Source organism: Schistocerca americana, chromosome 2, assembly GCF_021461395.2.
Source record: "Schistocerca americana isolate TAMUIC-IGC-003095 chromosome 2, iqSchAmer2.1, whole genome shotgun sequence".
Taxonomy (NCBI): domain Eukaryota; kingdom Metazoa; phylum Arthropoda; class Insecta; order Orthoptera; family Acrididae; genus Schistocerca; species Schistocerca americana.
Genome location: NC_060120.1, coordinates 703,827,971 through 703,854,605, shown reverse-complemented (window position 1 = coordinate 703,854,605; position 26,635 = coordinate 703,827,971). Strand labels below are relative to the sequence as shown.

General features: G+C 43.2%; 1 protein-coding gene across 1 annotated transcript in view; it reads right to left on the bottom strand.

Moving 5' to 3' along the window:
- LOC124595291 (esterase FE4-like) overlaps positions 1-26,353 on the bottom strand; it is an 80,038-nt gene extending 53,685 nt beyond the window's left edge. The window contains exons 1-4 of the mRNA XM_047133974.1: positions 26,113-26,353; positions 25,294-25,431; positions 2,015-2,149; positions 1,724-1,874 (exon numbers count right to left, since the gene is read on the bottom strand). Coding sequence (XP_046989930.1) covers positions 1,724-1,874; positions 2,015-2,149; positions 25,294-25,431; positions 26,113-26,172 — 484 coding nt within the window. The 5' untranslated portion in view covers positions 26,173-26,353. The remainder of the gene's footprint in view (positions 1-1,723; positions 1,875-2,014; positions 2,150-25,293; positions 25,432-26,112) is intronic.
- Positions 26,354-26,635: the final 282 nt, after the last annotated feature.

Here is a 26,635-nt window from a genome sequence, read left to right as displayed (position 1 = left end):
AATAAAAGGCAGTGTTAGAGATATTCATGTCCTTTGTGAAATCTAGGAACTGGAGCCTCCAGCACCATACACAGGATTATCTCCCTCACTAAGAGCTGTTTGCTGCTCAAGGTACTCTCCGTGTAGTATATACTTAAACTAAACTAAACACTGTCCAAACAGAACTCGGAAGGCCCAACGGCACTGACCAACCGCCGTGTCACCATTTGCCTATACGTGTCACTGGTGGGGATACTCCGAGGCAGGTGGTCAGCACATTGTTCCCCCTGCCTTTGTCAGTTTGCGGGACTCGACCCGCTACTGCTCAATGAAGTATCTCCTCAATTTGCCTCACAAGGGCTGAGTGCACCCCGTTTGCCAACAGTGCTCGTCAGACTGCACGGTCACCCATCCAGCTGTCAGCCAAGCACGACACAGCTAAACCTTGTTGATCCGACGGGAACCAGTGGTACCACTGCGGCAAGGGCGTTGGCCGCAGCAAATAGTTATTCTGCACTAAACTGGAACATGTCTAACATCTGAATCATGAAGAAATATTATTTATCTGGAACTGTGTTTTATGTTTTATTGGTATTGGCAATGCGTTCTGCACATTCGAAAATGAAAATGTTTGGTTATGGGAACGGTCGAGAATATTGTTTCCATTCAATGATGAGTCAACTTCAGTGATTGTCACATGTCCTAATTCCATCAACATTTCATTGTTATCGGAGCATACTGAGGCATACATTGGTGTTTAGAAACATTCAGAGCACTCACCGCCACATTACGAAATGTTCCGTACCTTATTACAGCGACTTATTAAAAGCTAGTTACGTATTTGTGAAAAATTTGTGTTAACTCGTAAGAAATAGAAGTTTGCATGACGAGGATACAGTGTTTTCAAATCATCATTTCTGATATATGTACTAGTATTATCATCCTCTCCTGCTTAATATGTATATATGAAGATAGTAACTGTTCTCGAAAGAACAGATACCATTGATGACCGTGCAGCTTCTCTAGAATAAATGATAATTAATTGAAACCCTCAACTGTCGACAGGTGTTGTTGAAATAACTCGATGTGGACTGCTAAAAATGTGTGTCCCGGCCAGGACACGAATCCGGCATCTCCTGCTTACATGACAGACGCTCTACCTATCTGAGCCACCGAGGACACAGGTCTGCAGGGACATATCTCTAGCACGTTTCCCGTGAGACCCACATTCCCAACCGTCCACAATCTACATACGTAATGCACCTAATAGATATTTGACCATCCCCATTACGTATGTAGATTGTGGACGGTTGGGAATGTGGGTCTCACGGGAAGCGTGCACGGGATATGTCCCTGCAGACCCGCTGTTTCTCTGTGTCCTCGGTGGCTCAGCTGGATAGAGCGTCTGCTATGTAAGCAGGCGATCACGGGTTCGAGTCCCGGGCAGGGCACATGTTTTCAGCTGTTCCCATCGAGGTATATCAACACCCGTCGGCAGCTGAGGGTTTCAATTAATTATCATTTATTGCTTAATATGTTGTCTTAATCCGTTCTCCGTATGGAGCCCCTGCATATCGGACTACAGCTTATTTACCATCTATCATATCACACTCCAGGCTGACTCAGTTGCCTTCAATCTTTTATGAGCGAAGTTTGATTTATTCTGTAATTACTATGTAACATTGGCCTAATTTTGTAAGATTTTAACACTTCAAGTAAGTGAATAAGTAATTTTGTGCGTTACCCAGAATTCCCAGTCGATAATTTATGTTGACGAGTATGACATCCTGGTCCACATAGTAGTACGGTTTCGCAGAAGAACCAGTTCCTGATGTGAAACATCCTCCGTGGATGAAAACCATAACGCTTTTCAGTGTTCCGTTTCTCGATGGCGTCTGCAATAACACACCCAACAATCGGATTATAAATTAGAATCAAAAGCTTTCATTTTTTTCACTCTGGTGCTGTTTACATGTTAGTCTAAGAAAATTAAAAGCTCGTTGTCTCATAGCTGTTTGTTACAATAAATACGTACCCCTGGGCCATAAAGATCGAGGTACAGGCAGTTCTCTCCACCAGTCGATTTCCCGCTGCTGTGTAGCTGTACGCAAGTGCGTTGCGTCGTCAAGGCGTCTCTCACACCAGTCCAAGACGCCCTTTTCACCGGAGGCTGCAGAAAGACAGCTCCTGTTTATGTGACGCCATAATGTTTCTAGAACTGACCGAGATAAGTCTATACGGCAGTATCAGAGAGACGTAAATAAAATGAAAATAAGGAACAGCGAAAAAATTGCAAATAAACTGTTAGGGACATAGGTAAAGAAGGAAGCTGTTCTGTAGATGTGAAGCCTGTGACAGAACCAACAACTGAATATGTTATTTGAGTACAATCCTCATACCAACTGCCAATACTACCCATTTCGGAGCATCATCAGGTCTGTTTAGTATTATTCATTACTACACATTAATATTGTCTTTAGCACATAAAGGTCAGCACAATGCTGCAGCTAAAATTTTTGGTCGCTTACCCTGTGATACCGACAGTAAAGTGAAACTTGAGAATAATTTTAAAAATACTCTACTAAGCACTCCTCTAATTCCCTAAAAGAAGTTATATTTTTTTAATACGTGCAAAACTCTGCGTGGAAATTACTATCTCACATCTGTGTTAGAAAAAAACGCCTTGCAAAAGATCAGATGATTCTAAGCACTATGAGACTTAACACCTGAGGTCATCAGTCCCCTAGACTTAGAACTACTTAAACCTAACTAACCTAAGGACAACACACACATTCATGCACGAGGCAGACTTCGAACCTGCGATCGTAGCAACAGCGCGGTTCCGGACTGAAGCGCCTAGAACCGCTCGGTCACATCGGCTGGCGCAAAAGGTCAGTATCTAATCATATTCAGAAATGAATGTGTAATTTGAATGTAAAATGACTCGCTCCACATCATTATGATTAGTCGGACAGATGATCCATGGAACGTGAAACTAACTTCAAATACTTACTGTCCGTATTCAGCAGTGAAAGTGGGGAAAAATGTATAATTGCATTTTATTATTAACCTCAGTTAATATTTCTCTACTGATTTTATCGTCGACATCATAACCAAATTGATCTCCTGAATCCTCATGTTCATTTCTAATTCTTGCTACCCATGCGTTTTGGTTTTCAATCGAGACAGAGTGTTTGGGGCTTCCGTATGCGATGTATAACTGATATTTTATTTCTTCTGACTGTACTAAAATATGATTCGATGTGTAGACTTTTTAATATTTGCAGTTTACTGAGGTGACATCTTTAAATAAAATTACAGTATCGTTGACATCCCACATCGTTGGTTTTAAATCAAGAAACACATGTTTAGGAATCTGGATCGAGATGATATTACCGACCGATTTATTTGGATTACGAATGCAGCCTCTGTTATATTTACTGAGGCGTTCTGTGTAACGTAAATCTCGAATTATTGGCTTTATTTCATTCACGACAGGAGAAGTTATTAGATATTTATGCGAGTAAGAATTTCCACTAGCTTCACGTTCCCAAACTTGCGCTTTGGGTCAAAGATCGATGTAACACGCTGACCTGTCTCATTTCCTGTAAACTTCACACACTACTTTCGGTGCTCATTCCATCAATAGTGTAACATTCATGGCTTTACCCCTTACAGATTTTCGCACTACAAAGTTGTACTCTTCAGATTCTGCTACAGTTTTCGTAAGTGAGTACCCATTCTCATTTTATAGGTGAAGATGAAAATGATAAGACTGCAAGTTGTTGGTTTTGTTTGCCGTCCATCCCCTTCTGTGCTACCAGAACACTGTAACTATGTAACAATCCTGTCACTGGCTGGCGAAATATTAGTGGCAGTCAATAGAAGATGCCTTCTTGGCTGCCCGTCTCCTGTCGATTCCGAGGTGCAGGAAGCTAAATTTCCGTTGCTGCGTGGTCGCCTAGGAAATTTTCACGGTCCCGCAAGCTTCCAGTTTACGGAGTGTTTACAAAAAAGTTCAGCTTTTCGGAGAAAACTCGGGATCGTCTGGCATCTGCTGTGTTTGTTTCTCGTGGGCAGAGGGACCAGCTAAGATGTTTGCTTTTCTCGTGCCGAGAGGGCAACAACTGGCCAGTCCCTTCTGCTAGTTGTGAGACAATCACAACAAAGCTTAGCGGCATATACCGTCCTTAGCGTTTTGTCTGCATTGTCGTCCTCTGAGATATGATGTAGTTGGACCGCTTCATTAAACACGTAAGGCTTCCTGATACGTGTGGCATCCGTTAGGTTTGAGCCTGTTTTAGTCAGTACAGCGCACTATGGAGTCACTCTTTAGTTTCTGGCACAGAAAGTGAATGAGGTATGGCTCTGTAGTTTACGTATTACACACTTGGCCTCTCATGTTCGGTTCCTCTGAGTAGACACTTCTCTTCCTAAAAGTAAATAGTTGTAATTCATTTCCATACCTAAGAAGGGTTTAAAGTGTAACACGTCCATTATGTTAACCATACAAACTGCATACTTCAGAGATATGAAAATATACTGCCAATGTACAAGGTAAACCAAACACAATAGATAAATAACGTACACGAAACTCATTAATTTGTCAAATTTCATTTTCAACATCCCACTGGCCAGATAAGCGGAATGCAAACAATAAATGTCATATCAATAAAATAAACAAGAAATACGTGTGGCTCATGACATTTATAGTGTGACAATTATTGAACTTTATGTAAAAAAGTAAATTAGTTACAAACTATGACGTGCGCACCCTTTACTCAACATGTAAATGTCACTACAGATATTTAGGTTATGACATGTTCGACGTGACTGCCATCATTAGCTGTGATGTGGCACAGACGAACAAAGAAATTCTGCATGACTCGCTGAAGCGTCGGAACATCGATACTGTCGATGGCCTCCTGAATGGCCGTTTCCTGCTCAGCAGTGGTTTTGGGGCTATTGCTGTACACCTTGTCTTTACTACAGCCCCACAAAAAGGAGTAGCATGTGTTCATATCCGGAGAATATGGCGGCAATCGAGGCTCATGCCAGTGGCCTCTGGGTACCCCACAGCCAGTTTGCGGTCGCCAGAGTGCTCGTCCAGGACATCGAACACACTCCTTCTTCGATGGGGTCGAGCTCCATCGTGCATGAACCACGTCTTGTGGAAATCAAGGTCACTTTGGATAATGAGGGTGAAATCATCTTCCAAAACCTTCCCGTCCAGTTCGGTGGTCACTGTTCCATCAAGAAATATCGCACCGATTACTCCGGGACAGGACATTGCCCAACACACAGCCTTCCGTTGAGGGTGAAGAGATTTCTCGATCGCGAAATGCAGATTCTCAGTTCCCCAGATGCGCCGATGTTGCTTATTGACGAACACATTCAAATGAAAGTGGGTTCGTCGATAAACCATGCGCATGCGCATACTGATTCTCATCATGCCCCGCGACCAGTGGTGCAGTTTGAACGTCTAATGCAAACCGTTCTGAAGTTATCACAATTTTATTTCACATAGCTAAATGATTGTCAGCCTGTACCTTTAAAGGCAAACAATAAGATTGCGACATCACAAATAAAAGAGAACATGAAAAACATAACAACACGAAATGTGTAACAACACATTGCAAGAATTTCGAGTAGGTCACAGAAACAAACATTGAGCGATTTATCAGCTCGTGAACTTACTATCAGCTGCAGTCTTCGGGCTACGGTATCTCTGCACGATGTAACCTAGCAACGAGAGATATCGCGGCCCGCTAGGGTGTGCGGCATGCTCCGCTTGTCTGAATTAAGAGGCCGCTGCCTGCAAAGTCTCGCTCTGAATGGTGTCCTCCGTGTAGTGGCTTTGAGTCAAATTAGGCGACGAATCAAGTGCTCCTTTTCCTTGCGATGCCTGCGACCCTGTCTGTCTTCTGTCAACTCGTGGCACCATGGCAGTAGACGCACTTTTTACACGGACCTATGGCAGCTGCGCCAACAGCTCTTATCTTCTTCATTCACTGCACCATGAGTGGAGTACCGAAAACAATTTAACCCGGTGAGAAACATTTTAAAACAAATACTTTGAGATACCTGTCTACCACACTGAAGTGACTTATGTGCTCCTGTGCGTGGTCAATGTATGGCTGATCTAGGATAAACTTTCATTGAATTTGACTTGCCAAGCCGGCCGCGGGGGCCCAGCGGTTCTAGGCGCTTCAGTCCGGAACCGCGTGACTGCTACGGTCGTAGGTTCGAATCCTGCCTCGGGCACGGATGTGTCTGATGTCCTTAGGTTAGTTAGGTTTAAGTAGTTCTACGTTCTAGGGGACTGATGACCTCCGATGTTAAGTCCCATAGCGCTCAGAGCCACTTGAATTTTTTGACTTGCCAAGCTTCATTTAATGCTTCAGTGTCGTTGCAGTGCTGTCGGGTTTTGGTTTTGTTTTCCATTACAATGATTATGGCTCCTCTACCAGAACGTAAAAGTATTTGTATACATTAAATTATGACGGGTTTAAGAAGTGTTTCATTCTATACAAATGTGCACTACATACGTGCACTATTCTGATGCTACTTCTTTGCTGATACCTATTCTAAGGTAGTTATTTAAATTTAATCCCCTGGGTAACTAGATTCTTCATTAAGAAGGATCTATTTAATGTTAATAGTTTTTTCATTTAATAGTATTAGCTTATAGGTAGCAGAATCCTGAAAGGGTTTCTCGTATTTACCATTAAGCTCTTTTATGAACGCTCTATACCTTGTCTGTTTTTACATGTCTTATTGTGTATATTGTATCTGTGTTCATTTATAATGGGAGGTTTTTAATGTTGTAACTCCTCTGCATGGACAGCGTAATGCACAAAAAAAAAAAAAAAAAAAAAACAACTGCGGTATCTTACCAGGCAATATGCACATCGATACCTGCTAACATAGACCAGCTGCTTATTATGAGTTGAGTGCATTTAGAAACTAGCCACATATTTGCTTTTGGGGACCCTTAACTGATATGCAAGCTAGGGGGCAGAATCATGATGTTAAGCAAAGCACACCCAAGTGTGTTTATACTGAATCTGCACAAGTTATGTAACGCAATCTTTTAATGGCTCTGATACAAATCCTACGTGGGGTCGCTAAACTCTCATACAATTTATTCATCAAATTAATTGATCAAAGTAGCCCTCCAAAAACGAAGATGGGAAAGGAGTCTGGTGAGTGTGACAGTTCATCACATAAATGCCGTCCTAAAAATTTACAATTACTTCTACTTTCTTTACATGGAACACAAAATTGGTCTTGAATTTGTACAACGAATAATTATATGTATTAACGTAAAGCACTCCGTCTTCAGGCCACAAGTGACCCATCGGGACCATCCGACCGCCGTGTCATCCTGACTGAGGATGCAGATAGGAGGGGCGTGTGGTCAGCACACCGCTCTCCCGGTCGTTATGATGGTTTTCTGTGACCGGAGCCGCTACTATTCGGTCGAGTAGTTCCTCAATTGGCATCACGAAGCTGACTGCACCCCGAAAAACGGCAACGGTGCATGGGAGCCCGGATGGTCACCCATCCAAGTGCCGGCTACACCTGACAGCGCTGAACTTCGGTGATCTGACGGGAACTGTCCTCATTTTGAATTTTTGGAGGCTGAAAAATCAATCTAAAGCCTACAGGACTATATTACTGACACATTGAGCGTGATGATGACGGCTGTTCCTTGTGATCGGCGATACTGCGTGGAGATGGCCTCCACCATGGTGACCGATCGAAGAGCGAGCGCGAAAATACTTTAGTGTTTGTTCGGGTAGCCTGAAAAGTGAAACTACGAATGAAATTACATCGTAGCAAGAATGGCAAAATACACGACCGACTCCTGCGTTCGCCAGGAACCAACTTTCCAGTCAGTTCTCTTCCGTCCCCCGCTCCGAGAGGGACCGCTCCACTGTGCCAGAACTTGGCCGATCGTTGGCGATAAACGAAAGTTCCACCAATTACGGGCATACAGAAATTCGTCTAGACTCGCACCATTCTGCTCTGTCAACCAAGGCGCCAACACCATTTTTTCCAGCTGCCGACGATGATCGCAAACGTGTACTGACATAACAGTCGAGCAGCCTGTCACAGCCTTAGCTAGGTCACGCGGTGTGACCGCGTGGTTTGAGGTGCAATGTCACAAAATGCGCGGCCCCTCCCGGCGGAGGTTCGAGTCCTCCCTCGGGCATGGGTGTGTGTGTTGTCCTGAGCATAAGTTACTTTAAGTACTGTGTAAGTCTAGGGACCGATGACCTCAGCAGTTTGTTCCCTTAGGAATTCACATATACAGGATGTTACAAAAAGGTACGGCCAAACTTTCAGGAAACATTCTTCGCACACAAAGAAAGAAAATATGTTATGTGAACATGTGTGCGGAAACGCTTACTTCCCATGTTCGAGCTCATTTTATTACTTCTCTTCAAATCACATTAATCATGGAATGGAAACACACAGCAACAGAACGTACCAGCGTGACTTGAAACACTTTGTTACATAAAATGTTCAAAATGTCCTCTGCTAGCGAGGATACATCTATCCACCCTCCGTCGCATGGAATCCCTGATGCGCTGATGCAGCCCTGGACAATGGCGTATTGTATCACAGCCGTCCACAATACAAGCACGAAGAGTCTCTACATTTGGTACCGGGGTTGCGTAGACAAGAGCTTTCAAATGCCCCCATAAATGAAAGTCAACAGGGTTGAGGTCAGGAGAGCGTGAAGGCCATAGAATTGGTCCGCCTCTACCAATCCATCGGTCATCGAATCTGTTGTTGAGAAGCGTGCGAAAACTTCGACTGAAATGTGCAGGAGCTCCATCGTGCATGAACCACATGTTGTGTCGTACTTGTAAAGGCACACGTTCTAGCAGCACAGGTAGAGTATCCCGTATGAAATCATGATAACGTGCTCCATTGAGCGTAGGTGGAAGAGCATGGGGCCCAATCAAGACATCACCAACAATGCCTGCCCAAACGTTCACAGAAAATCTGTGTTGATGACGTGATTGCACAATTGCGTGCGGATTCTCGTCAGCCCACACATGTTGATTGTGAAAATGTACAGATGGATCACGTTGGAATGAAGCCTCATCCGTAAAGAGAACATTTGCACTGAAATGACGGTTGACACATTGTTGGATGTTGCAGAAGTGTACCCGTGGAGGCCAGTCAGCTGCTGATAGTACCTGCATACGCTGTACATGGTACGGAAACAACTGGTTCTCCCGTAGCACTCTCCACACAGTGACGTGGTCAACGTTACCTTGTACAGCAGCAACTTCTCTGACGCTGACATTAGGGTTATCGTCAACTGCACGAAGAATTGCCTCGTCCATTGCAGGTGTCCTCGTCGTTCTAGGTCTTCCCCAGTCGCTAGTCATAGGCTGGAATGTTCCGAGCTTCCTAAGACGCCGATCAATTGCTTCGAACGTCTCCCTGTCGGGACACCTTCGTTCTGGAAATCTGTCTCGATACACACGTACCGCGCCACGGCTATTGCCCCGTGCTAATCCATACATCAAATTGGCATCTGCCAATTCCGCATTTATAAACATTGCACTGACTGCAAAACCACGTTCGTGATGAACACTAACCTGTTGATGGTACGTACTGATGTGCTTGATGCTAGTACTGTAGAGCAATGAGTCGCATGTCAACACAAGCACCGAAGTCAACATTAGCTTCCTTCAATTGGGCCAACTGGCGGTGAATCGAGGAAGTACAGTACATACTGACGAAACTAAAATGAGCTCTAACATGGAAATTAAGCGTTTCCGGACACATGTCCATATAACATCTTTTCTTTATTTGTGTGTTAGGAATGTTTCCTGAAAGTTTGGCCGTACCTTTTTGTAACACCCTGTATTTGAACAGCCTCCGCTAGGACTTAGTGCCGGCAGCATTCTGGCAACGGGCGCCAAAGGAATACGATAGCTGGGGTGCTATGTGTGGTGGCATTCTGCCGGCTATTCCGTGAAGCTCAGCGACCATTTCTGCGATACATTCCAAGCAACAGCACAGCTATGGCGCCGAGCTCACGCATTCCTGCTCAAAACACGAGGCTTACATGATAAAACCGCCCGAGACACGATGAATACAGGAAGCACCCGTCGCTCTGTCACCTGAGACCTGACATCGAGAGATAAAGCCGCTAGCCATGGACAGGTTGAGACTCCGTCCGTAATGACTAGTGACCTGACGTTCCCTCCATCTTCTGACCATTTGCTGCTATTGTGAGTGATTGACCTTCTCGCAAGCCAATGAAAATGAACAACATATGATACTCAAGCATCCTACTCCATATCATGTACATACCGATACGTAGCATCGGATAACTGACTTTGCAGACAGTGAAATACAGTAGTGTTATGATATTAATTTGCATGTAGGCAAGTTGAGATTTAAGAAATGCGTGGTAGGCTGCTTTGATGGTCTTTAACAACGGTATAAAGAGGCCAGAGGACCTGCCACCTTGCACATTAATGTAATTCCTTTATAAAAGCTTTAATTGGCGATAGAGCATATGGTTAATTCTAATGTAAATACCGAAGGCGTGGCGAGATCGGCACGTACCATCGGCCTACTGACAGTGGGGCGAAAAAAGAGACCAGATTAAACAAAGAAAGAATCAACGGTTTACGAATCAACCATTGTGTTCCATTCCTCTGCCTTCAAGAAGAGGCCTTTTTCCATCGGCGTGCAACTCTAAACACATCCAGTTGTCACAGTAACATTTCGTTCATATACCATAATTAAGAAACGACTACTAGGGCTATAGATGATATGGTTTATGTGGCAAAAGTGCGTTTGGTGCACGTATCTTCACCCTCAGAGAAGTTTGCTGTTCAGCGTTGTAGTTACTGCTGCCATTTCGCTATTGTTTTGTAGGATATCAAGGGTCGGCGAGCGGACGCTGAAACAAATGTGCTTAGTTGGCCGAAGGCTTCCTATTTTGACCGATTTGTGCCGTTATGCTGACTGAGTATGTATGCCAGACGCGAAAATGGACGGAAGAAGAGAGGAAGGTCGAGAGGGGACTGTACTGTTCAAGCATTTGACAACGTAACAGCACTGGCAGTACGCCTTACTATGTATAACTTGTTTTCTTTTCTTTTCTTTTTTTTGTTTGCTAATCACTATGAGAACCGTTTAACCCATGTATTTCTTGTATCAAATCGCATTTGGACTATCGTTTTCGCTGTAACTACCAGCCATGCCACAGATAGACGCATCGTTCATAATCACGAGTGCGAGCGTATAAAAAATTACACAAAAGTAGTTTTACAGACAATGGAGGGATGAAGCTTTCGTATGTGGCAATGGGGGATTAAAATCATTTCCGTACGGCTCTGCCCTTATATACTTGTGCAGATTTTAGTTAAGAGCACCCCTGACATTGAATCAGTGTATTTTACTAGCAATTTCCATTCCCATCTGCTCGCTCTCTACCTAGTGAGACGCGGTCTGTTCCGCTGCATTACGAGTGAACAAGCAGCTAAAAATTCATGAGGTACAACAACTTTGATTTTCAAAAGATACAAAAAGATGGACAAGACAAAAGGATAAGTTAATCGTACTCAACTGCATATCTCTCTCGCTAATCAGGTGTGTGTGTGTGTGTGTGTGTGTGTGTGTGTGTGTGTGTGTGTGTGTGTGTGTGTGGTCTGATACGCAGGAGGCATCCTGTACCTGCCAGGGACTAACCATCCAGGTTTTCATTCCTTGTGAGTTGGCTAGTTGGCTATACATGCTGACATGTACATCCACTAAATATCAAGCGGTATAGGTCTACACAATTATGATCACAGGTATCATGGGTATAGCGTGCATGAAACTAATGAATGGTTCCCATTTTAATCTTAATTCCTAGCACAGCTTATTACAGCTTTACCTAATACGCTTTAAGTTACGTTTCAAGCGCTGCTATACTGTACGAGAGATTTAATTATTGCCCAAGGTACTGAGGTGTCATCGCACCAAAATTATTAAATACCGTTCTAGGAGTGATATGAACATAATAAACACTTATCTCCCACCACAGTTTGCGTGTCATTTACAGTAATGGAAAAAAATCAGACCACCACTATGAGAATACATATCACATTTCCTTTAAACACGCGCTGTAACGGTCGTCAGCGTCAGTTACCTTTGAGACTGGACGTAGTGAGTTGATGTTAGTCAAAATGCCTTTACACCATTATCAAAATCTCACGGAGTTTGTAGCGGTCGCATAACAGGGCTACGAGAGGCTGGATGTTTCTTCTGCGATGTTGGAGAAAGACTTGTCAGGAATCTAGCCACTGTACGTGATTGCTGGCAGCGGTGGTCATGAGAATGTACCGTCCCAAGAAGACTGGGCCGCGGACAACCACATGACACTATCGAGAGGGAAGACCATTGGGTCCGGGGCGTGGCTCTGGTGCATCGTACTGCATCTCAAGCAGCAGTCTGAGCAGCAGCTGGCACCACAGTGACACAACGAATTGTTGCAAATGGGTTACTTCAAGGAAAGCTCTGAGCCAGATGCCCCGCAGCGTGCTTCCCACTGATCCGAAACAGCCGCCATTTGCAACTTTAGTGGCGTCAAGCGATAGCTCATTGGAGGGCAGAGTGGAGGTCTGTTGTGTTTTCTAATGAAAGCTGGATCTGCCGCGGAACTAGTGATGGCCGTGTGTTGGTTAAGAGGTGGCCAATTGAGGGCCTCTAACCAACCTTTCCACGTGCTAGACACACTGTGCCTACACCTGGAGTGATGGCCTGGGCTGCGACTTCGTATGACAGCAGGAGCACTCTTGTGTTTATCCCATGCACTCTGACTGCAAATTTGTACGTCATTCTAGTGATTAGATCTGTTGCGCTGCCATTCATGAACAAAATTACAGGGGGTGTTTTCCGACAGTATAACGTTCTCCCATATACTTCTGTTGTAGCACAATATTCTCTACACAGTGGCGACATGATTTACCATCTATCACTACGAACTCTGACCTCTCTGAGAGGAAATCACGAATCCAGTCACACAACTGAGACAATACTCCATATGCACGCAATTTTATTAATAGTCGCTTGTGAGGAACGTTATCAAAACCTTCTGGAAATCTAGGAATATGGAATCTATCTGAGATCCCTTGTCGACAGCACTCATTACTTCGTGGGAATAAAGAGCTAGCTGCGTCGCACAAGAACGATATTTTCTGAATCCGTGTTGGTTATGTATCAGTAAGTCATTTTCTTCAAGGTGATTCATAATGTTCTAGTACAGTATATGCTCCAAAGTCCTACTGCAAATTGAGGTCAGTGATATGGGTCTGTAACTCAATGGGTTATTCCTATTTCCTTTCTTTAATATTGGTGTGACCTGTGCTTCTTTCCAGTCTTTAGGAACAGACCTTTCGTCAAATGAGCGGTTGCATATGATTGCTAAGAAAGGCGCTATTGTGTCTGCATACTCTGAAAGGAACCTGGTTGGTATACCATCTGGATCGGAAGACTTGCCTTTCTTAAATGATTTGAGTTGTTTCGTAACACCTAAGATATCTACTTTTATGTCACTCATGCTAACAACTGTTCTGCTTTCGAATTCTGCAGTATTTACTTCGTCTTCTTTCGTGAAGGAATTACGGAAAACCCTATTCAGTAACTCCGCTTTAGTGCCACCATCATCGGTAACATTTCCATCGCTATCACGCATTGACGGTATTGACTGTTTTTTGCCACTGCTGTAATTTGCATACGACCACAATCTCTTCGGGTTTTCTACCATATTTTGAGACAATGTTTCATTGTGGAAACTATTAAAAGCATCTCGCATTGACGTCCGCACTAAATTTCGAGCTTCCGTGAAACTTAGCCAGTCTTGGGGTTTCTGCGTTCTTTTGAACTTGGCATGCTGTTTTCGTTGCTTCTGCAACAGTGTTCTGACGTGTTTTGTGTACCATGGCTGATCAGTCCCGCCTCTTATCACCTTATGCGGTATGAATCTATCTGTCGCTGTCGATACTGTGTCTTTGAATTTGAGGCATATTTGATCTACACTTTCATAATTAGCTTGGAAGGAATGGAGACTCTCTCTTAGGAAGGCATCAAGCGAAATTTTATCTACTGTTTTAAATAGACATATTTTGCGTTTATTTTTAGTGGTTTTTAACCTCGCTACAATGACCTTGTGTTCACTAATCCCTGTATCCGTCATGACGCTCTTTATTAGGTCAGGATTATTCTTGGCTAAGAGATCAAGTGTGTTTTCGCATTTACAATTTGTATGGGCTTATGAACTAATTGTTCAGAGTAATTCTCAGAAAAAATCATTTAGTACAATTTCCGAATGTGTTTTCTGTCTACCACCGGCTTTGATCATGTATTTTCGCCAACAAATCGAGGGTAGACTGAAGTCTCCATCAATTATAATTGTATGAGTGGGGTACATATTTGTAATGAGATTCAAGTTTTCTTTGAACCGTTCAGCTATTCAGCTATTATATCATCTGAGTCGGGGAGGGGGGGGGGGGGTCGGTAGAAGGAGCCAACTATTATTTTGGTTCGGCTGTTGAGTATAACATCTACCCATATTAATTCGCAGGAACTATCTATTTCAACTTCACTACAAGATTAACTACTACCAACAGACACAAACACACCACCATCTACTTTATTCAATGTATCCTTTCTGAAAACGGTTTGCGCCTCTGTAAAAATTTCAGGAGAATTTATCTCCGGCTTTAGGCAGCTTTCTGTATCTATGACGATTTCAGCTTCAGTGCTTCTTTTGTCACCAAACGCTGTAGTAAGTGAGAATTCTCAACAGGAGTCTCCGTCAATATCCTGCCGCTCCCCACTAGTTTCCTATAAGCCGGAACGGCACGGGCATTTCCTCACAACTCATTTCCAGACAAGCTCTAATCTGTATCACATCCACAGATATTCCTACGAGGGGACACTGGTTTTCTGCCTTTTCCGGCATTGTTAGGTCTTCACAATACTGTTCCACATCCCGCTGTGCTTGTGGTCGCCAGTGTCACACTTCGCGCGGTTGGTAATCCCAGTGCATGGCCGGCCGGGGTGGCCAAGCGGTTAAAGGCGCTACAGTCTGGAACCGCGCGACCGCTACGGTCGCAGGTTCGAATCCTGCCTCGGGCATGGATGTGTGTGATGTCCTTAGGTTAGTTAGGTTTAATTAGTTCTAAGTTCTAGGGGACTGATGACCTTAGAAGTTAAGTCCCATAGTGCTCAGAGCCATTTGAACCATTTGAACCCAGTGCATGAACAGCACTGGAAAATCTTATTGCCGATAACATTGCCTTTCCCTTGTTTCGGACCTACGACGTCACTGGTTTCGTGAACCTCGGAGACGATCCTGCACATCATTTCCATCTGGATAGCGCAAGCGTTGGTTCCGAGGTCCTCCCCGGTCTCACCTAAGTGCGTCATTCTTCCCATCCGCCGTATTCTGCCGATATGGAGCGTCACTGCACGGGATCGTATTCTGGCTGGTCTGTCTTTCTATTGCATCGAAGCACCTCAAAGACCGTAGAAGTTGCTCCTTTGGCCGTACCCCGATGAATGTGCGTTGCACTTCTACAGGGAACACAAAGTGCAAAGGCCAGACCCATCCCATAATTCCATCGTCTAGATAGCTCCTCAGATAAGGATGGGAATTATCGATGAAAGAACCCGTTTACGGTTATAGCGGTTTCCTTCCACGCCAGTTTAAAGTTACTGTTAAAACGGCACAAAGTAACTGGTATCTAAGATGACCCAAAATACCGAATATCTGTTCTTTATTCCTACATGTTCCTGTCATCAACGTAGAAATCGAACAAAGACTGGAAATTGGGACTACCTCAGTTTCAAGACACATAGGATCAAAATACAAGAAGCATATGAAGAAGAAGTTAATATTTCCATCGTTTGCTGGTTATCCCGAAAAGTGATAAGTGATTGAATACTCCAAAAACAAATGGTATTCTCCTACTGATTCTAACATTTTGAATCTTTGCTCAAGAACCACCTTGTAATTGGGAATCATACCACTATTTAAACATTACCAATAATCAATGCTATAGAGTGAAAAGTTGGATTGAAGAACTCTATTTTTCTTGTTAATTTGTCCGTTTTCAAGGGCTATAAGCAGTTAAAGGTATATTATGTAGACACAGGCAGTAGATCAGACGCTTTCCATTTTTGTTGAAACTATGAAAGAATTGTTATGTTTTCAATTTATTACTCTTACCAGAATTTCCGTTCTATTTTACTATATCACTTCGTAAAATATTTCCAGACTACGGTTGATGCCATTTTTTTGACCGGAGACGACAGTGAAAAACTACCATGTAGACCAGAAGGGGTAAGCCTAGTCCACTGCATGTACACTCGTACAAACACATACGCCACGTCTCATGGTAACAGGTACATTATTGTCTCAGCAACACTGTTTCTTATGCTATGCCTTTGTTATTCGTCACCGTCACTATTTAAACAACACTGATCGATTTTACCGTTTTCTACAGAGATCGCCAGAAAAATGTATACACACTTTAAGGAACATTTAATAATTGATCACACATGTTGTACAAACTTCACTTTAGCACTTGGTTACTTTAAATCTACATCTACATCTACATGGATACTCCACAAATCTCATTTAAGTGCCTGACAGAGCGTTCTTCGAACCACCTCCACAAGTCTTTATTATTCCATTCTCGTATAGCGCGCGGAAAGGACGAACACATATCTTTGAGTACGAGCTCTGATTCCCTTATTTTATCGTGGTGATCGTTTCTCCCTATGTAGGTCGGTGACAACAAAATTTTTTCGCATTCTGAGGAGAAAGCTGGTGATTGGAATTTCGTGAGAAGATAACGTCGCAACGAAAAATGCCTTTCTTTTAATGATGTCCAGCCCAAATCCTGTATCATTTTTGTGACACTCTCTTCCATATTTCGCGAAAATACAAAACGTGCTGCCTTTCTTTGAATTTTTTCGAAGTACTCCGTCAGTCCTATCTGGTAAGGATCCCACACAGCGCAGCAGTATTCTAAAAGAGGACGGAGAAGTGCAATGTAGGCAGTCTCCTTAGTAGACATGTTACATTTTCTAAGCGTCCTGCTAATAAATCGCAGTCTTTGGTTAGCCTTCCCCACAACATTTTCTATGTGTTCCTTCCTTAAGTTGTTCGTAATTCTAATACCTATGCATTTGGTTGAATTAAAGGCTTTTAGATTAGACTGATTTAACGTGTAACCGAAACTTAACGAATTCCTTTTAGCACTCATGTGGATGACCTCACACTTTTCGTTATTTAGGGTCAACTGCCCATTTTCGCACCATTCAGATATCTTTTATAAATCGTTTTGATCTTCTGATGACGTTATTAGTCGATTAACGACAGCTTCATCTGCAAACAACCTAAGACGGCTGCTCAGATTTTCTCAGAAATCGTTTATACAGGTAAGTAACAGCAAAGGGCCTATAACACCACCTTGGGGAACGCCAGAAATCACTTCTGTTTTACTCGATGACTTTCCGCCAGTTACTACGAACTGTGACCTCTCTGAAAGGAAATCACAAATCCAGTCACATAACTGAGACGATATTCCGTAAGCACGCAATTTCACTACAAGCCACTTATGTGATAGAGTGTCAAAAGCCTTCGGGAAATCCAGAAATACGGAATCTATCTGCAATCCCTTATCAACAGCACTCAACACTTCATGTGAATAAAGAGCTAGTTGTGTTTCACAGGAACGACGTTTTCTAAAACGATGTTTTCTAAACCTTTGTTGACTGTGAGTCAATAGACTGTTTTCTTCGAGGTAATTCATAATATTTGAACACGATATATGTTCAAAAATCCTGCTGCATATCGACGTTAACGATATGGGCCTGTAATTTAGTGGATTACTCCTACTACCATTCATGAATGTCGGTGTGACCTGTGCAACTTTCCAATCTTTGGGTACGGTTCTTTCGTCAAGCGAACGGTTGTGTATGATTCTTAAGTAAGGAGCTAATGCATCAGCATACTCCGAAAGGAACCTAATTGGTATACAGTCTGGACCAGAAGACTTGCTTTTATTAAGTGATTTAAGTTGCTTCACTATTCCGAGGATATTTACTACTACGTTACTCATGTTGGCACCTGGTCTCGATTCGAATTCTGGAATATTTACTTCGTCTTCTTTTGTGAAGGCTTTTTGGAAGGCTATGTTTAGTAACTCGGCTTTGGCAGCACTGTCTCCGATAATGTCTCCAATGCTATCGCGCAGAGAAGGCATTGATTGTTTCTTGCCGCTAACATATTTCACATACGACCAGAATCTCTTTGGGTTTTCTGCCAGGTTTCGAGGCAAAGTTTCGTTGTGGATACTGTTATAAGCATCTCGCATTGAAGTGCGCGATAAATTTAGACCTTCTGTAAAAGATTGCCAATCTTGAGGATTTTGCGTCTGTTTAAATTTGGGTATGTCTATTTCGTTGTTTCTGCTAACGTGTTCTAACCCATTTTGTGTACGAAGGAGGATCAGCTCCGTCGTTTGTTAATTTATTTATTATAAATCTCTCAATTGTCTATTTCGTGAATTCAAACCACATCTGGTCTACACTTATATTATTAATTTGGAATGAGTGGAGGTTGTCTCTCAGGAAGACGTCAAGTGAATTTTTATCTGCTTTTTTGAATAGATATATTTTTCGCTTATTTTTGGAGGATTTGGGGATTACGACATTCAATATCGCTACGACAACGCTGTGTTCACAAATCCCTGTATCGGGTTTGATGCTTGGTTATTAACTAAGGATTATTTGTTGCTAAGAGGTCAAGTGTGTTTTCACAACCGTTTACTATTCGCTTGGGCTCATGAACTAACTGCTCGAAATAATTTTCAGAAAATGCGTTTAGCACAATTTCAGATGATATTTTATATATACCTCCGTAATTAAACATGTATTTTCGCCAACATATCGAGGGTAAATTAAAGTCACCAACTATTATCGTACGAGTCAGGAACGACTTTGAAATCAAACTCAAGTTTTCTTTGAACCTTTCAGCAACTGTATCATCTGAATTGGGAGGTCGGTAAAAGGATCCTATTATTATTTCATTCCGGTTACCAACAATGGTCTCTGCCATTACTAACTCACAGGAAGTATCTCCTTCAATTTCACGACAAGATAAACTACTTCTAACAGCAACAAACCCGCCACCGCCAACAATGTTTAGCCTATCCTTTCCGAACACGGTTAGGTTCTTCCCAAAAATTTCGACTCAGCTTACATTCCGCATTAGCCATCTTCCAGGGCCTATAACGTTTTCAGCATCAGTGCTTTCTACACTACTGGCCATTAATATTGCTACACCACGAAGATGATGTGCTACAGACGCGAAATTTAACCGACAGGAAGAAGATGCTGTGATATGCAAATGATTAGCTTTTCAGAGCATTCTCACAAGGTTGGCGCAGGTGGGGACACCTACAGAATGCTGACATGAGGAAAGTTTCCAACCGATTTCTCATACGCAAGCAGCAGTTGACCGGCCTTGCCTGGTAAAACGTTGTTGTGATGCCTCGTGTAAGGAGGAGAAATGCGTACCATCACGTTTCCGACTTTGATAAAGGTCGGATTGTAGCCTATCGCGATTGCGGTTTATCGTATCGCAGCATTGCTTCTCGCGTTGGTCGAGATCCAATGTCTGTTAGCAGAATGTGGAATCAGTGGGTTCAAGAGGGTAATACGGAAAGCTGTGCTGGATCCCAACGGCCTCGTATCACTAGCAGTCGAGATGACAGGCATCTTATACGCATGGCTGTAACTGATTGTGCAGCCACGTCATGATCCCTGAGTCAACAGATGGGGACGTTTGCAAGACAACAACCATCTGCACGAACAGTTCGACGACGTTTGCAGCAGCATGGACTATCAGCTCGGAGACCATGGCTGCGGTTACCCTTGACGCTGCATCACAGACAGGAGCGCCTGCGATGGTGTACTCAACGACGAACCTGGGTGCACGAATGGCAAAACGTTATTTCTTCGGATGAATCCAGGTTCTGTTTACAGCATCATGACGGTCACATCCGCGTTTGGCGACATCGCGGTGAACGCACATTGGAAGCGTGTATTCGTCATCGCCATAGTGGCGTATCACCCGACGTGATGGTATGGGGTCACCTCTTGTTCGCATTGACGGCACTTTGGACAGTGGACGTTACATTTCAGATGTGTTACGACCCGTATCTCTACCCTTCATTCGATCCCTGTGAAACCCTACATTTCAGTAGGATAATGCACGACCGCATGTTGAAGGTCCTGTACGGGCCTTTCTGGATACAGAAAATGTTCGACTGCTGCCCTGGCCAGCACATTCTCCAGATCTCTCACCAATTGAAAACGTCTGGTCAATGACTGAACTGTGGTATCGTGGGGAAGCTGCATGGGCAGCTGTACGTGTACACGCCATCCACGTTCTATTTGACTCAATGCCCAGGCGTATCAAGGCCGTTATTACGGCCAGAGGATGTTGTTCTGGGTACTGATTTCTCAGGATCTATGCGCCCAAACTGCGTGAAAATGTAATCACATGTCAGTTGTAATTTGTCCAATGAATACCCGTTTCCCATCTGCATTTCATCTTGGTTCAAAGGGCTCTGAGCACTATGGGACTCAACTGCTGAGGTCATTAGTCCCCTAGAACTTAGAACTAGTTAAACCTAACTAACCTAAGGACATCACAAACATCCATGCCCGAGGCAGGATTCGAACCTGCGACCGTAGTGGTCTTGCGGTTCCAGACTGCAGCGCCTTTAACCGCACGGCCACTTCGGCCGGCTATTTCTTCTTGGTGTATCAATTTTAATGGCCAGTAGTGTATTAGCGCTTGGAACTCTGGTACTTTCCCAACACAGCTACGACAATTTACAACTGTTATACCAGTGGCAAATGTTATAAATGTTTACCATTGGTGGCTATACAAATAACAGAATGACGAGCAGTTGCCGCTACTACGTCAGTCATTGTTACAGTGGAAATCGCGGTACATGTCGCTGTTAATCTCCTGGCGAAGTTACTCCAGCGTGCGTGGCGTACGTCGATAGACGTTGGCTTTCACAGTTTAGACGTTGTCTTTCACGATTCCCCAGAAGTAAAAGACCATAGGTGTTAGATCTGGCGCCCATGAAAGGAACTCAATGGGCGTTGTTCGTCCAATGCAATGCCCCGGCAAATTGTCACCCAGAAAAGCTTGTACGGCTAGGTGGAAGTGTCGTGGCGCCCCACAGTCTTGTATAAGACCTCTGTATCAGCCCCAGAAAACGGACGTATACCTGGCAAAATTGATGTGAATAACATTTCCAGGTACATTTCTAGAGTGACAGTAGCGCCAAATAAAAAAGCGTCCCATTAAGAGCCTAGATGATAGTCCACACCACACATGAATCTCTAATAGATTGGTCGCTTTATCCATATAAACATGCGGATTTTTCTGTGCCTGTTATACCGATTCACTGTTCCATTAAGTTTGAATTGTTCCTCGTCACTCCACACTACCTTCGTCACAAATTGTTCGCCATCAGTTACCATCTTCTGATACCATTCGCAAAATTGCATTCAGCGATCAGGATCGCCAGCATTAATCTCGTGCATTAACTGTGGAATGTAAACTTTCCACTTTGCAGCTTTCAGAATTCTTCGTACACTTGTACTGCTAACCCCCACTTTACGTGCACATTGCGTAGCAGACTTCTGTGGAGAATTAAAAAACCTTTCCAACTCGAGAGCCGACGAAGCAGGACTTGCAACTGTACGCTATCTTCCTGATGTTCCTTTGAGTATATCACAAATCGTTCCATGTAATACAAACTTGGTCATTGATGCGTTTAATTGTTAGGCGGGTTGGCGGTTCTGTTTCGAAACCACGCCTCCACTGACGTTGCACTTCAACGGGATTATCAAACTTGTAAAACCACTTCTCAATACATTTTCATTGCTCGAATGTCAAGCGTGCTCAAGCCATTTTGTTTTGTCAATGCCGAGATGAAAGTACTGTTGAGCCAAAAACCATACTAGAACATACTCGTAACTCAAATCGAACGACTACATCTATACCTCGATACAGCCTGACAAAGAGTGTATACATTTTCCTGGCGGGCTCTGGATAAAAACGCAATATTTCAAGGCAATAAATATTTTAGGAATACAGTTTATTAAAAAAAATGAAAGACTTTAGCAGGGTTGCTATAGCTAACTTTATTTTTTAGCTGGGTAATAGTAAAAAATAAAAAAAGCACCTGTTATAACTGAGACCAAATAAATACCGAAAACTAGCGGTATCGGTTTTAACCAGTCAGCTTCTCCCAACGTTACGTACAGAACAGCGTAACGTGCGGCAAAAGCTGCCACCAACTGTCGCTGCCGTGGCGCAGGCTGTTTTCGGTAAATGTTTATTTTTGCGTTCGCCTGCTCGCCAACTTTCTAGTATGTAGCCAAGACTTTTGTGCAGAAAAATTCATATGTGCTACTTACGCCTCTTCTTCATCCAGAGTTTGACTTGTCACAAGTAGCGCGTTGCGTTTAACTCTTCCTTTCGCACGTAAATATGTCTCTATATTTCTCTAGTACGCTCTCCGATGAACACTCCGTTTACGATCAAACCTGGTCAGTGGTATACGGATCCTGTGCGTCGGGAATATTGAAGGTGAATAGGCCGACAAGGGCTGTGTCCCATAGCCATTTCCCTACCTAATTCGCTTTAAAAACCGACGTTTCGTCCCCATCTGCGGAGAACATTTTCAAGGTGGATCCTAGCTTTGGTGAATGTCCCTTTCGCAACACCCTTGCTCGCTACTGACTACGGCAAAATTCCGCTTCCTCGAGTTTCCTCGCAGTGTGATGACGTCACATGTTACGAATAGTGACCGCAATTGGCTGTTGTCGACTGCCGTCGTCTGCTGTTACTGTCATCCCATGGTGGAAGACTGGTACACATCTTCTTCAGCACCAGAATCCAAATTTCGTTCAATTTCACGACCTTTTCCTTCCTATTGAAATTCCTGGGGTGTTTCACAATCTCTACGGCCTCTCTCTACAGCCTTTCTTGGTATCGCCTGTGGCTGCCAGTACTTGAGTCCTATTGAAATGAATGTGGTGGTCGCCTGCCTGTAAAATATGTTCCGCAATAGCTGATCTGCCGATCTCCCCTTATCTGCAATTGCCCTTGTGCCCTTAGAGTCGTTTTTTGACAGTTCTTTTTGTAGTACCCTCGTGCACTTCCCCACAGTTTCACAGAATCCTATAAATTCCAGCTTCTTCCAGCGGTGCAATGTTTTGCTGATACAAACAGTCATCATCTTTGAACTGTTCTACACGCAGTACAAAGTGCTGTAAAGTGTGTGCGGAGGACATTTTCAAGGTGGATCGTAGCTTCGTTGAATGTCCTATTCACACCCTGGGTCGCTACTGACTACGGAAAATACGCACAATACGAGGACTACACACTAACCGCGAAAATAATCCGCATACAGTCAGACCACCTCCGCCGCAATTCACTCTTGCCTCTATATATTTTGGCCCATAAGATTCTGCAGACGTTCGCCAAACTCAAACCCTTCCGTCGGATGGCCACATCGTGAAGACGGATACCTCACCCCAACTCACTCGTTTCCAGTCATCCACTATCAAGCGTCACCACTTGAAACGTCACTTTGTACTGACTACAGAAATGCGTGGCTTATGAAGGTCTGAATTCCTGGTAGCACTTTGTAACTCACGAGTGATTCCTTCGGCTTTCATGTGATTTTTACAACGACCCTCCGCAGTGCTGGACGGTCCTTATAAGACGCTGTCTACAGGTACATACCAACTATACCCCATGATATGCAATGACGTATTACTGCAGTCTGCTCGAACATCTCCACTGATGTGCTAGCACGTATGCAGCAGTCGCTCCACACCAGACTGGTAGTGTGTACTGCCGCTGCAGGTGGCAATTTTTAACACATCCTGAGATGGTCATTTGTCTCATTACCCGTCAGAGTCCACACAACTATTGCGTGCACTCGTGTTGTTCTTTAGTGTGCGGTACCACAGCTATTTTACAAGCATTGGTGTGGATACTTTTCAGAATACGATACCTCATAAACCACTCTCACTAGAATCATGCACCAAACGCTACTGACATTCCAGTTTACACTATTTTCAGCCTCTTGATGTGAAAAGTCATTGTTTCATTAAGAAGTGTGTATTTGCAAAAAAAAAAAATCACTTTCTAAGTATTATTATAATTTGGTTATTGACTAACAGTGCAAGTCCCTGACCGCCAATCCATTCTGTGAAAACTGCTCGTCAAAAGCACTTTGCATTTCCACAATATCTGCTGTGTAAGTTTTCAGTGATTTGCCCCGTATATGAAGACTGGCAAAGATACTTCATAGGTATATGAAGATGGTTTCTGTTTTTGGGACATGTCCGAAAGATCACATACCATCTTCATAGATATATAGTTAAGGCTCACCGGCCGTTTGACCATCTTCTTCTATGCGGATTCACAAACAGTGCCCGAACTCTTACGGGAATCGGCGGTAAAGCCGCGAGTAATGAGTATGATGGGCATGGTCACTATGAATATAGTGCGGGACAATAAGCTGAGAATGTGGGTCTCACGGGAGACGTGCCCGAGATAAGTCCCTGCAGTCGCGCTATCCTCTGTGTCCTCGGTGGCTCAGATGGATTGCCGGAACGATCGCTCAGCGTGTTCGGTCAGAGAGCTGGGTGGAAGGATCAACAAAAGAACATGAACGGATGTCGTGTGACGGACGGCAACAACCAAATATAACGATCAACACCGAAAAAAAAAATGGATAGGGCGTCTGCCATGTAAGCAGGAGATCCCGGGTTCGATTCCCGGTCGGGGCACACATTTTCAGCTGTCCCCGTTGACTTATATCAATGCCTATATGCAGCTAAGGGTATTCATTTCATTGTAATTTCATACTTCATATGTGTGAGGGTAATTGCGGTGCGTGTCGTAATTTTTGCGCTGTCGCTTTTAAAAACCTGTCGACAATTATGACACCTGCATAGTCAAAACAGTGACAGTTTCTGTGCCGAATAATTATTCACTCTTCAAACTTCTCATTGGCGTCTGTGACATTAAAACGTTATGTATTTTAATAAACAGCCCATTTGGAGCTACGGTGATAAATTTTGTCAGTGTTTTATTTTGTGTGTGTAAAACTCCCCACAAGAGAAATACACAGATTGTGGAGCACTAAGTGTGTGATAACAGCCACTTACCTGGAAGCGGAGATCATCAACTGGTGCCTCCGCAAACGGAATGCCTTGAAACATGAACATGGGATTGCCTGTTAACGTTTCGGACATCTGACCCCTCAATGTGCCTTCTTCTGTGTCCACTGTAACATACTCGACAGCCTGTAAAATATTTAAGGAAAACAATGAAAATTACATCATATTAATAAGAATATTGAAAACATCAAACAGAAGATTGGTGACCCCTTTCAAGTTACGAAGTATCGCTCTGAACGTTTGAACCATGGTTTCACTGAAGTACAAGGAAAAAGCAACAGCGGACTGTATGCAAGACACAAGGTACTTTAGAGACCGTGTGAAAACATGATCATCAGAGCTTGTGGAAAACGATTAAAAAAATCGGGAAAGGCTAAATGTGCAATGGTTATTTCACTGTCGCAGAAATATTGTCAGAAGACAAAGGTTACCGAAAGAAACTTCCGAAGCTTCCTGTCGCGTATATCTTTTAGTAGGCTATAAAGGAAGTTACATTGTTTCACAGAAAGAAAAAAAAAAGCTGGTTCTGTTGAGAATTTAGTGTTCCTCTGCGGCCTTCAAGGTCTCATTTAATACATTTTGAAACGTCGAACTACGTTTCGTTGAAGAGAGCTACGAACTAAAATTCTAGATTCTTTTGTGAAATTGAAACTAAGTCCTTGTGAAATACGTAGCGATTAATAAACGGTTCTTTTTAGTGACATAGCACAGTGTGTTTTTCTTGTTGTAACATATACACACACTGTATGATCCAGAATGCGTTGTGCGAAAAGTAATTAGTTATGCTGAGTAAATTAATGTACTTACTGATATGGCGACAGGCATTAAACATAGGTGTAAAATTGCAAATAAGCGAAGTGTCGCCATTGTCTTGGAGATCTCCTTTACTTCAACGATAGCTGTTGGTGGCCTAACTGGGTAACTCTGTCTGAGTCTTCATAGAAAAACTAACGTCAGTAATGATGCGCTTAACCAAACGATAACAAGAAGGAAAGTAAACAACCTATTTTTGTAATGAAAGTAACCGATGTTGTTCGGCTTTAGTTAACAACAGACGATCTGATGAAATAATTAGCCAGTAGCATTCCTTTGCTCCTTTTATAGATGGCTCTTCTGAAGTAATCAGTAGATAAAGTTTTATCATGTTATCACATTATTGCACGTCTTGCGAAATACAAGGAAGATTTGTTATATAATCGACCTGTAACAAAGAATACATGTTTACTAGCAGAGTGCCTTCAAAGATGTGCTCCTCTACTGAAGTAAATAGAAGTGATAAATAATGAATTGAACTATTTTACACTCCTGGAAATTGAAATAAGAACACCGT